Raw genomic sequence first — 14,158 nt, 5'->3', positions numbered from 1 at the left:
TAATAGTTACATAGAAATTAAAATTTTCAATAATTCGCGCTCTAAAATTTACGTCACTTAATAAATTTTTTTATGGCAGTATAAATTACACCCTTAAGTTATGATAAATTAAAAGAAAATGATAAAATAACAGTCATCCTTATATTTAAATGTCGCTACTTTATTATTAATTATTATTTATGTATTACCGCTGGAATAGATCCAATTGCGCCGATGATTATTTTCAGATCGCTGCAATGGCAACCCCTTTTAATAAGTGTTACTTTTTTTTTTTTAAATAATCGATGTTCTAGTGCTCGTTTTATTTGTTTTTCTTTTGTTATAAATATGCTACCGATGTGTGTAAAATGTTTATTTATTTAATGTTTTTTTCAGTCTTGCCAATAACTCTATACACTTAAAACAACTTTCCAGACTTTATGAAAACTTTACCGTCTGTTTGTGCATTAGATTTATTTTTTATTTATCCATTACACTTTGCATAGTTATCGAGTGACCTAATAACAAATAACAACAACAATAAGTAATAATTTTTAAAAATCATAATAATTTAATAGATTGAATAATTTGATACTCGAGATATTAATTTGCATAGCGCTGACTTTAAGATTGATCGATTGGCTATAAAGTTATTGGGATTCGCTGGTCAAACTACCATCGAGTCAGCATTTATTTGAGTGTATTTAATAATAATAATAATGGAGACGGTGATAAGTTTGGTTTATAACAAGACGAATAGTTTTGATCTCGTTATTTCAGGTTAGCTAACCCGAAGAAGAGACAATATCGCGATTTAATTTAACTCAGGTCACACGCTGAGGTGTCTATAGCAACAAGAATCGATAGAGACTGTTCGAGCTGAGCGACCAAGCGTCATTCATGCCCAGAAGCTAAACCAAATCTTCTCTAACCCAAGTAATCTCGGTGGACTAACCAATCTCTGTTGGAACCAAACTTGGCTATGGATTTTCATTCGATTTTACTACCACATAATATTCATCTTACAGACACTCTATTCATTAATTTCAAATCTATTTCAACTGAGTTATACAGTAATTTTTTTAACAATTCGCTTGATTTTAGAAAAAATGGGAACTTGGGCAAAATAAACCGGAAAATTTTTTTATGAGTTTGCTCATCATACTTTTTTTTAGTACCAATCATACGAAAATAATAATTTTTTTTTTAAATTATCCCTCACTTTTTTTATACTATTTTTGGTAATAGTCCACTTCGAGTAAGAATCCTGAATAAATTATTAAAGTTCCGTTAAAAACCGATGGAAATAAATTTTTAGAGAATTCAATTTTATAAAAAAATGTAATCATATATTTTTTATCGTATCTCTAATAATTGAATTAGAATTTTTAATTAAAAATTAAAAATTATTTGATAAAGTGGCAATTTATAAACTGAGTACTTGAAGTTAAAATTGTAGGTAAATAATACCATAAAAGTATATGAATACAAAAAATTTGTATTCATATACTTTTATCATATCTCTAATTATTCACTCATATTTTTTTTAATTTAAAAATAAAAAATTTTTTATCAAAGTAAAATTTCATAAATTGATAGATCGAGTATTTAAAACAAAAATTCTGATTGAAATACCAAAGATAGTCACAATGTATGCGACCAAATTTATGGAGCATAACATTCCCTAAAAAAAGTTATTATTAAATTTGATGGTAAACTAAGTAGTTAACAAGTTATCTTGATTGAAATAACAAAAGTACAAGCTCGTGCATAAACTTCCCAAGTCTAATTAAAATTCATAACTATAAATAATACAAATGCGATAATATTTACGAGGATTTAATCAGTTTTGGCCAAGAGCCATCGTGTTAGATTAACTATAGACTAGTAAGCAACAAGTTTTCTTATTCTACCTATGCCAGTCTGACGGAACCGAGACTCACTACTTATTCTGTTTAATTTGCGACCCCTGCCACTATACAATACTATTACTATAACTATTACTACAACTACAACTACTACACACTACAAAACACTATCAACAACTAGCGCAATGTTAATTCACCAATAGGTTAACAGGTGGTCCGTCACGTTTGTACTAAAATATTATAAACTGATAGTGTCAGGTGATAAATTCATTTTATAATTTATTTCTCAAGTAACTCTCTTTCTCTTTCTCTCTCTCTCTTTTTTTTATCTTTTAATTTAAAACATTAAATCACCCGCGAAAAAAATAATCTTAAAATTTTCAGTCTCCAGTAAAATAATAAATTAACTAAAATATTATCTGGGTTAAAAATTAAAAAATTCGGTCTACTCGTGCCGTTGAATTGAAGATCAAGAGTTAAAAAGAAGAGTCAAAAAATAAAAATGAAATGGAAAATAATTTTAATTACAGAAAAATAATATTACAAAGGGTTTTAACCAACGTCGTTATTGTTGATGACGAGGTCATTGTATTATTTTCAGCACGACCTTTTCAGTCGACCCGGATACACACATTGACAGCCTAGAGCAGGCGGAGATGATCGTCCTCGAGGGTACCAGCAAGTGGTCGTGCAAGATCGCCATCACAGGTAGCCCATAAAAAACAATTACACTTACACATTTACATCACATAAGTCAACTCATCACCTAATTTACATAATAATTAAAAAAATATATATAAATAATTAAGGTGTGCCAGTAATTTAAACTAATTAAAAATTCTAATTATTTGTCAGATGTGAGTTGATGATTAAATATTTGAAATTCATATTAAATATCCAAATAAAAATCTTACAGTTGATTCGAATTTGAATCGAATAATTGAAAAATCTAAAACATACGAATTTTTTTGAATAATTTCTTTCGAATTAAACAATTTGACTTTTATTCGAATATTTTGAAAGCCAATAGAATAATTACTAAATTTTTGAATAATTAAAAAATTTATAAATAATTTTTATTCGAACTTAATAATTCGAAAATGTTTAAATAATTTGAATTTGAATCGAATAATTTGAAAATAAAAACTCACAAATAATTTGAATTAGTTTTGAATAATTCGAATTTAAAACGAATAATTTCAATTTGAATTCGGACGGAATTATCTAAATTTGAATCTAATAATACGAGTTCGGTTTGAATAATTCGAAAATTTACGAATAATTTTAATTGTGATCAAATAACTTAAAAATTCACAAATAATTATAAAATAAACTCATAATTCGAATTCGGATTGAAGTATTCGAAAAGTTGAATTTAAAATCCAATACTACTTGCACACTTCTAATATATAAAATAAAATATAAAAAAATAAATAATTTTCCTCGAATCATCAATCGATGCAATGTAATGACACACGCATTTTTTATTACAAAGCTTTTCATAACTAAAATAATAAATAATAAATAAATAACAGTATGTACGTGTTAAAAAGGCAGTAGGTAATAGTAATAGTAGGTAAAAGTTGAATAATAAATAAAAATAACAAAGAGTATTTTCTTTCCTTGGTCTCATTTGTTCGTATAGTACGCCCGTAAATCGATAGTTTAATGCACGGCAGGTGCAGCGCCATCCCTGACCTCACTACATCTCTTCTTATGATTCTTCCCTGGGTTAAAGGTTTAATTTAACCCTTAACTTGGTCTTCTTACTCTCATATTATATTGCTCTTAATTTATTTTATTAGAATTTGTCGATTATAAGTTGGAGCTTTCGATCTTATCGTCAGATTTTAGGTGAAGTAATAAAAAAAAAGTAAATTATTTTTTTTTAGATTTAGGTTGAATGTTCGGTGAGTTAATAGGATAAAATAGTAGTTTTGGTGGATGATAAAAAATAGTGGGATCAATAAACACGAAAGGAAGCTGGTAGTTGACGGCTGACAAAGTAGATGAGGAGAAAAGGAAGCTAAGGGGTTGAGCCAGCGTTTAAATTACCAGTTAAATTTATCAAACCCGTCTCCAAGCTATTATGGAGTTCTTTTCTTTCTTTTTTTATTATTTTTATTCTGGCTCTTGCTAAAGAACTCGTTTTTTCTACGTTACTTTTTTTTCAATAACGGATATTACGTATTCATATTTGATAAGTGAATTTTAGCGAGCTGACTTTGTAATTATTTATTAATTATTCATTTTCTTAGTTGAAAAAAATTTATATTAAAAATTTACTTTTATAATTCGTTTTTAATTTAAAACCTCCATCTTAAGACAATTAATATATTCGTCCAATTTATAATTTTACATGTTCTTTAAAGTTTTATTTTTTGTATAAAAACTTTTTTATTATATTTTTTATAAACAATTAATCCATCATACGGCAAAAAATATTAATCACTGAGTTTAAGTTCATGATTATTTGTACTTAGTTTTGAAATTCAATATTCCAGTGAAAGTTTATTTTTTGAAAAAAAAGGAATAATTTTAGCCACCCATCTTACGGCGATTAATTTATTCATAGAATTTATAACCTCTCGCTCTTAATATTATCATTTTTAATTACTAATTCCTGAAGATCATTTATTTTTTTATTTTTTTAATATTTAATCATCCATTTTGCGGAAGAAAATAAATTATTTATTCAGTTTTTATTAATTATTACTTTTACTTATTTTTTAAACTAATCACTGCAATAAAATGTTATTTTTCTAGTATAAAAAAAAAATTTGAAATATTTTTAGCCCTCCATCTTAGGGCAATGCTTTATCTATTCAATTACATTCTTATTTTACAATTTCAAATAAAATTTTTTTCGCCTCCAATCTTACAGCAGAAACTTATCAACTCAATTCCAATAAATTTATTATTTCCATTTTTTAAACAAATATTCTTAATAACAATTTAAAATTTTTAAATAATCTTATAAAATTGGGCATTCATCTTACGGCAACAAAATATTTTTCAAATTTAAATAAACTAATTTTCTTGCTTTCAAAAAACTTTACCAATAAAATTCGTTGTTTTCACTAAAAAAAAAAATCATTTTCAATCTAACTCATAAAAATTATTCCATCTTACAGCCAAAATCAATCCTAATATTTTTCTATTACATATTACAAAAACAAACACTTAAAAAGAAAATTAACTTTTCAACAAGTAAACAAATTTTTACACTAAGTGATAATTAATTTTCCTGTTAAAATATTCGTCGAAAAGTTTCCATCAGTGAAATTTATAAAGTTTAGAATACAGCTGATAAAAAAAAAAAAAAAAAGAAAAGGTGAAATAAAAAGAGAGAAATACGATAGCCACAGAACGGAAGAGGGTAACAGTTGGCGTTTCTTTCCGCCCCAGTAATCAAATCTCTTGATTCACTTCCGATTAATATATATATATATATATATATATATATATATATATATACTCTGAAGAAAATCCGCAAAGTAAGCCAAGTGATTTTTATTCTAGCTTCAATAAAAAATGATAAAAAAAAAATAAAATCCAGCAAAGTTGCACTCGAATAAATTAATGAAACTTGAAATTTTATAAATACTAAATTAACTGACAGGTATTAGATCCATAAATTAATTATTTATGGACCTAGGATAACTGAATCAATCACAGTGACTGGCAAACATCAATCTGTGAACAAATACGCGTATGATTATTCCTGAAATCAATGGTGATGTTAAACAGTTTGGGTGCTGGTATCGTGGCCACATTGTCCTCACAAACTGGAGATAGTTTCTCGCTTGACTCCACTTCTCAATCACAAACATACCTATACACATTACCGTTTACATATCAATTAACGTTATGGACATTTATATTTATATATATATACTATTATACCACACAACATTATATTAATTAACATATCATCCAGGCATCGAGCCAGATAACCAGGGCTTCAGGAGACCAGGAAACATATCTAAGGCTTTATTAATTTAATATTTAATATTTATTGTCATTTATAATCGTGATAAATGCATGTTGATGTTTTTTTTTACTCACAACCATGAGCACGCGTTGCACAATTAATTTTTTTTCCATTAAAGTATCAATTTATCAATTTTAAAATTACTTATAAATGTGGGAAATTTATTAATATTCATTTAGTTTTTTGTCTTTTTATTCATCTTACAGTAACCAATTAATCCGTTAACTAATTTCAGTCTAAAGATTTTAAAACAAGTGCGTGGTAGATAAATTCAATGTTTTTATGTACAAATGAATGTTATATCAATTTCCTATTCATCTTATGGCAAAATATAATTTTTTTATGTCGATCACTAATAAATTTTTTTTATATGTGTTCGGTAAAACTCAATTTTTCTATAAAAAAAATTATTCAGAAAATTTACGAAAATTTTTTTTTTTTTTAATTAACTTCAAATATTTTATTTTAATTTAAACCCACACTAATTTTTAAAAATCATTCTCTTTCCTTTCTTTAAAAAATTTTTATCATTCATCTGACAACAATAAAAAAAAAAAATAAAATTTAACAAAACTAAAAAAATAATTATTAAAATTGATAAATAATACTAATAATCTATAAAATAAATTAAATAAATCACGCCGCGCTTTGTGCACGCTTAATGAATAAATTTCGTCCTTAAAATTTTTCTATATAAATGTGTGTGTCGTTTTTATAATTATAATAATAATAATAATTACATTAATCATCTTAATAAGCATGTTTGTAATAAAAAGTACCCAAGTATTCCCTATATAAATTATAAAAATTCACCAGTTATATTATTATACCTGCATAGCATAATTATAAAAAATAAAATTAATTTAATTTAATAAATAAAAATGTGTAAAGTAGACAAAGACATTGAGTCAGAGGTCAGGACCAGAGTTAAGTAGACACTAAAACTTTATAGTCAGCATTATTACAGTTGTTGTGACTCGATTAGTGTTTTGAAACAGGCATTAAGGGACAGGAGAAAGGGGCTTGAAGCCTCTGTGCCTCTGCCCTTAGTGCATCTAGTCAGCTAATTCAAATGACCGACCACGGACTTTTTAACTTAACTATCATATCCTATCCCATCCATGAACCAGCAACGCAGTAACCAGTAACCTGGATAAAGGATAAAGGAATATATGCACCAAGACTAGCACTATATTACAGTTTCACAACTCCCATTTACCAACGAGACGACAACTCATTTCCATCTGACTCTCCCTCTCGCGGTTACTACTTTACTCTACTCTAACAACTGTTCCCATAACATAACTTGAACTTTATACGTAATTTATTTAAACAATATGGTTGATAGTGACGTTGGTCCTTCGAGCCAGTATAAAAATGTAGAAATAAAAATATCTCATTGTCAAGATTTGTTTTAAACTAAATGACTGATGATGATTTGGATGAAATTAAGCAATAATGTCGTAATCAATATTTTAAAAAAAATCGAGTTATTATGATGAACGTACGTAGTATCAACTTTCACATTATCTGTTGGCTAACTGTTGTAACTGCATGGAGTAATATTTGAAAATACCGTTTCGCGAAAACGTCGTATCTTAGTATCTGGCATACTTGTTACTAATTTGAATAGGTTATGGTCTTTTGGTAAAGCTATAGTCCAAGCTAAATTGAATAATATGAATTCATACGTGCATTCGATCCCTGAAGTTGACCATGAATCGTACAACGAATTGATTGCAAATGATACGATAGAAAAAGATGTGAATGGATATAATGGGGACTTTGATTTTCAAATGGAAGTAACTGCAATAAAATATGGACGAATTTTGAATGTTATCAGACATTTGTATAATTATTTGATTATTATCTATCCATTTTATTAGTTTTTACTGTAGTTGAAGCAATTTTGATCGTAAACAAAAGCAAAATTATAAATCATAAAAAATAAAAAAATTTTACTTATAAAATAACTCAAATTAAAAGCTGTAATTGAAATAACTTAATTTTATTGTTGTTAAGACGTTATTGCGTAATACCATTCAATGAAAGCTCTTTACGCAAAAACGAATTAACTGTTTTTATGATTAGTTATTTATATTTATTCATACTTTGATACTTCGTACTTCTTCCTTTTAGAAAATAACAGTAAATGAAATAAAAAATAAGAAGAAATTGATTAATAAAAAAAAAGATTCGCTAAAATCTTGATTTTTTATTTTTGTTGGTTACGACGTCATGGCATAATTCTATCCATTTGATTCTTTGGGCCAGTGTAAAAATGCAGGAATAAAAATATCCCATTATCAATATTTAAGTAAAAAATTAGGCAATTAAGCAACCAATTAACGTTATATAATTAATTGAGCAATTATTTTTTAGTTATCTGCGCGCAAGGACTTATTGCCAAAGACAAAAGCGGTACTTCAGATCCCTACGTAACAGTTCAAGTAGGCAAAGTTAAGAAACGTACAAGAACAATAACTCAAGAATTAAATCCCGTTTGGCATGAAAAGTTTTACTTGTACGTATAATTATTTCTCAAGCTCTCCAATGCTCAGGAATTGTATAAACTTTTTTTTTTTTTATTAATTTTATTTCTAGCGAGTGCCATAACTCGTCAGATCGCATAAAAGTCAGAGTGTGGGATGAAGACAATGATTTAAAATCAAAATTACGTCAAAAACTTACACGCGAGAGTGATGACTTTCTTGGGCAGACAATTATCGAAGTACGAACACTCAGTGGTGAGATGGATGTGTGGTATAACTTAGAAAAACGTACCGACAAAAGTGCCGTTTCCGGTGCAATAAGACTGCACATAAGTGTTGAAATAAAAGGAGAAGAAAAAGTTGCGCCATATCATGTTCAATACACTTGTCTTCATGAAAATTTATTCCACAGTTTGTGCGAAGAAAATGCCGGTATGGTTAAATTGCCTCAAGCTAGAGGTGATGACGCATGGAAAGTATACTTTGACCCTCCCGGTGAAGAATTAGTCGACGAATTTGCGATGCGTTACGGAATTGAAAGCATTTATCAAGCTATGACGTCAGTATTTTTAATTAATCATTAATTGCCGATAACAAATAGTTTGTTTGGGTTAAGCTATAATTAGTTTCATTGGTTTTTTAATAGGCATTTTCACTGTTTGTCAACAAAGTACCTGTGTCCAGGAGTGCCGGCAGTAATGTCAACACTTTTGGCAAATATAAATGCTTACTATGCACATACAACTGCGTCGTCTGCTGTTTCAGCTAGTGATAGATTTGCTGCTAGTAATTTTGGTGTAAGTATATAAATTTATATAACTCAATATATATATAGATACATATAGATTAATATATGTATGTATGTATGTAAGTAAATATGTATGAATGTGTGGGAATAGAGAAGAGTTCCATTTCCATGTTGATGCTAAAAGACAGAGTGAGAAGAGTAAGTTAAGGCGAATGAAGGAAGAAAGGGGACTGAGAAATGCTGCAATTTCCTGGGAAACAGCTCCATCCGTTACTCAAGAACCCGTTCAGGCTCGTTTCACAATGTAACCTCCCTTCATACCCTGAAAGACCAGGGTCTAGGGCTTGTACACGAATGCCGTAACACTTAAACCCTATCAATTCTAAGGCAACACACACACACACACACATATATACACAGACAATCAGCCCAGCTGACGTACGAAAGTTATTTCGTTTTCATGTCACACACACTCTGAAACCGTTTCTTCAATGCATTTCATTTCAGAATGTGGAAAACCTCAACAGGTGGCTCATCTTAATTTTCTTCACGTCATACATTCTTTTTTTTTTTTTTTTAATATCTATAAATATTTATCAACCTAAACGCGAAGGACTATCACCAATTTAATCATTTGTCTCAATTATGAATCCAATCATCATATTTTAATCGATAAAAAATTACATCTTATAACTCATTTTAAGTCTCTACACGGAGATAATTTTAGTTAAAATATTACCATGCCATTTATTATAAAAATTACACTACTATAAATCAAGTAATCTTGGGCTATGATGGCTTTTTACTCTTAATTTACAAAATTTTATTTTTCTAGTGAGTAAAGATAAATCTGATTAATTTTTATTGATGAGATTTCTGTCAAAGTAAACAATTTGCTTACTTCAATTTTCATTTGTAGATTAGTTTGTCCATTGTTGATTTAAAATCAATTGCGTTGTCATAAATACCACTGAGCTAGAGAAATAAAGTGAGATCGTCTTTATTTTCCAATTTACAATCATGAGTTTGTGTGTAACTTGTAAGTTGCACGGAGCATAAGGACAAATTTAGCTGAAGCCGAGATTGACCGTAGATTGAAAAAAATTACCGGCTCATTACTTTTCGGCGTACAGTAAAAATTATTTTAATGGATTCGAAATTTTGTTACAAACAATTTTTCATCATAAAATTAATGCATTGTAATGGGGTGGAAAATGTAAACATTTAAAATTAAATCGACTCGCACCAAACGACGACGATCTCCTTCTCCAACGATTCAAACAGCAGTCAGTAAAGAAAATAGACCCGATTTTAATTCACTGGGCTCGCTACCGTCGAGCTCGTCGGCAGTTTGATGTTTTAGGGGTTGGGGCACTGATCTGAATAGTAACTATTCAGATCAGTGGGTTGGCTAACTACGACTACTTTGGTGCTCTATAGCTACAACTACCTATATCTCTGTTATTTTGCTGCTATCCATATTTTCAAAGGGCCAAGAGCATATAAGCCCAACTTAGGTGGAAGTTTATTTCATTTAAGTCTATTTTAATTTAATTTATAATTTATTGTGTGAATTGGACCTGGAAGATTGTAAGGATTCTGAAAGAATCTGTTGGAGGATTGGAAGCACTGATTGGAAGTTTTGGTCATGGAGGAAAAGAATTGGTGGAAAGAGTGTGCCTGGTTATGTTTCGCGATTGTTGGAGTAAGTTAAGTCGTTTTATTTATTGTCGGGTTAACTATTTATTTATAGTTATGTTTTATTAATCCTTCAGTACCTGCGCTATGAGTTTTTTCTCACACTTGACTTCAAATATTTTTTTATTACTAATTTCAAATGGAATAACCTAGTGAAATTTTTTTTATCTTCATGGCGTATATCATGTATAAGGCAATCTATCATGGCCAAGTACAATTATTTGGAAATAAAATAGTTTTTTTAGAGCCAAGGCTACGAAGAGGTGATATAAGACAGGATTACCTAAAATTACCTGCAAGTCATCTAGTTAAATATGAAAAATCATTTATAATATCTGCTATACGAGTTTAGAATTTACTGCCACCTAATTGTATGAATTTACCGTCTTTAAGCATTTAGAGATGCTTGCTATAATCATTTTATCAGTGTACAAAATAATAATAATCATTATTAACAGTTATAATAGAATTATAATAAAATTAAATTAAAATTAATTAAATGTAATTGTAAATTACTTAATAATTGCAATAATGTTTGAAACTTGATTGTTATAGTATACAAAAATTGTAATTATATGTATTAAGGATAGCTGCAAGGAGCTTCGACTCCGTGGCCAAATAAAAATTTTCTATCTATCTTCATAAAATTTTATGCTTTTCATGATTATGAAATTTAAAAATTATTTCGAACATAAAAATACTTTGAAAGGATTTATTTTTAAAACCCATGAGACTTTTTCTCATCACGCGAGTAAAGTAAGACGTTAAAATGAATACGGTTCGGCTAAGTTCAGGTAGTTCCGAATTTTTTCGGCAATCACCCCCATTTTTTTCAGCCGTTACATCTATAATTATTTACAAAATTTTAAAATAAAAAACAAGTAAATTATAAAAAATTTAAAAATGAAAACAAGCGAAATATTCAAATAAATTATAATTACGTCACTACTAGGAAAGTACACAATATTTTTTTTCTATTTAACTTGAAATTTACAATGAGACAAGCGTGAGACTTTTTCTCATCAAGCGAGTAATGTTTTACGTTGCTCTAACACGGGTGCTGAAGAGTCAATTGAAATTTATGGAGTCGCTTATTTATTTATTAAGTCAGTCGAGTCTAGTAATATTGCATTCAATCGAGTCACATTTGTAGATCAGTCGAGTCAGTTTCATTCGTCATATTTCAATCTATTGCTCAGCTTTCATCATTTAATTATTTGTAAAACGACTTCGTTTTTATAAATGATATAGTAGTTATATTCCAATTAAACACATTTAATTAACTATTTAAACTTATAACCTTTCTGATAAGTTTACGTATAAGAATCTCTCTCTTTAATCATAAATACTGAATGGCCCAGTACGAGGTCCATTCTCGCCCTTTGGTACTGAACTAGCCTAGCAAAGGTAAGTGAGTACCTTAACTCTCTCACACATGGATGGGCTCTTATTTAGTTAAGGCCATTTTTAATTTCATTGAATAAGGCTACCCATTACAGTATTTTAAAAAATAATATATCGAGAGGTGAGAGGAAACAAAATTAATACATATTCAAATAGTAGGGTATAAAATTACATCTTTTCTGCTTTTAAAAAAATTACTCACTAGTAAAGTAAAATATTTTAAACGAAAAATATTAAAAATTAAAATTCAGGACGGCCCGAAACTGCTAAAAATTACAGTGCGGTTTTTATTAAAAAAATTAATCTCCTTGTAGTTCTAAACTCCTGAAATTACTTTTGCGTTGGATTATAAATTGATTGGAAGCTTGAGCTTAATCTCAACTTTGAATCGTGAGCTCGATCATATTTTTCTCATCTATGGTAATTTTTTTTTAATTTTTAAATAAAATTAAAATGAATGGTCGTGATAAATGAAAAAAAATGTATATTAGTTAAATGAACAAGCTTTCAAATAATAATATTGGAAATAATTTACAAAACATTTTGATAAAAAATATCAGGGCTTGAAAATTTATCGAATTTATTCTCGACTTGATGAATGAGTAACAAAAAAATTATTTCTTTTTTACGAATTCTATGATGCATAATTTTTTTTCTAGTCGAATTACTGATTCTTATACAAGAATTAATTTATTTACAGAAAGAAAAGTTCGTAAAACTTCTAGACCAGTTACACAATTCACTGCGTATCGATTTATCGATGTACCGAAACAACTTCCCGGCATCTAGTCAAGAGAAGTTGATGGATTTGAAGAGCACTGTGGACCTTTTGACGAGCATAACTTTCTTCCGAATGAAAGTCCAGGAGTTATCGAGCCCGCCGCGCGCGAGTACAGTAGTAAAGGACTGTGTCAAAGCGTGTCTGCGTTCAACTTATCAGTTTCTCTTTGAAAACTGCTACGAGCTGTACAACCGGGAGTTTCAAGTCGACCCGAACGAAGCTAAACGTGACCCTGACGACCACGGACCGCGTCTAGACTCACTGGACTTTTGGCACAAACTTATAGCATTAATTGTTTCGGTAATTGAGGAGGATAGAAATAGTTACGCGCCGGTGTTAAATCAATTTCCACAAGAGCTCAACATCGGTCAACTGTCTGCTGCGACGATGTGGGGGTTATTTGCAGTAGACATGAAGTACGCACTCGAGGAACATGAACAGCATCGTCTCTGCAAGTCTTCGGCCTACATGAATCTACACTTCAGGGTTAAATGGCTCCACGCCAACTACGTTAAGGACGTACCGCCGTACAAGGGTGCAGTCCCTGAATATCCAGCCTGGTTCGAGCCTTTCGTAATGCAGTGGCTCAACGAGAATGATGACGTTTCACTCGAATATCTCCACGGTGCCTTCAATAGAGATCAAAAGGACGGGGTAATTTTTTATTTTTTTATTTTACTAACTTTTCACTCTAGGCTCCTTACACTGAGAAAAAGAAAATTTTTGTTTCAAGTAACTATTTATTGAATCAAGTAAATATGCCATTAGAATAGTTTATATTAAATAATGACTAACATTTATGAAATAGTTTTATTTAACACAAGTACTTCAATATCCTTATTTTAATAAAATAGATTATTTCAAGCAGATATTTATTTTAATAAAGTGATAGTTTATATGAACGTCAATAACATTTACTGAACATAAGTAAACATCTTACTTAGTTAATATCCAAGTAATTTTAATAAAATAAATCAAATTACTATTAAATATATTTTTTATCAAAACTCGTAATCGTTTATTTTAAATCAAAATTTATTGTTTTTTAAATCTCGGTCAATTTACTTGATTTAAGTCGATTAATCTTTCTATTAAATAAAATTTTTTTTTTTTCTATTAACTTCTATTCAATTTATTATCTTGTGTACCCTGACATTGGTATTGAGGACAGGGTGAAAAAAAGAAAATGCCGGT

At 29.0% G+C, this 14,158-nt stretch overlaps 1 protein-coding gene across 1 annotated transcript in view; it reads left to right on the top strand.

The window, feature by feature from the left end:
• Positions 1-14,158, top strand: part of LOC103570661 (uncharacterized) — a 63,222-nt gene that overhangs the window by 43,154 nt on the left and 5,910 nt on the right. Inside the window, exons 9-13 of the mRNA XM_053739855.1 lie at positions 2,449-2,555; positions 8,224-8,365; positions 8,446-8,892; positions 8,980-9,130; positions 12,884-13,618. Coding sequence (XP_053595830.1) covers positions 2,449-2,555; positions 8,224-8,365; positions 8,446-8,892; positions 8,980-9,130; positions 12,884-13,618 — 1,582 coding nt within the window. The remainder of the gene's footprint in view (positions 1-2,448; positions 2,556-8,223; positions 8,366-8,445; positions 8,893-8,979; positions 9,131-12,883; positions 13,619-14,158) is intronic.

This window comes from Microplitis demolitor, chromosome 6, assembly GCF_026212275.2.
Source record: "Microplitis demolitor isolate Queensland-Clemson2020A chromosome 6, iyMicDemo2.1a, whole genome shotgun sequence".
NCBI lineage: Eukaryota > Metazoa > Arthropoda > Insecta > Hymenoptera > Braconidae > Microplitis > Microplitis demolitor.
The sequence above is the reverse complement of the archived record's forward strand: the minus strand, read 5'-3'. Positions and strand labels throughout refer to the sequence as shown.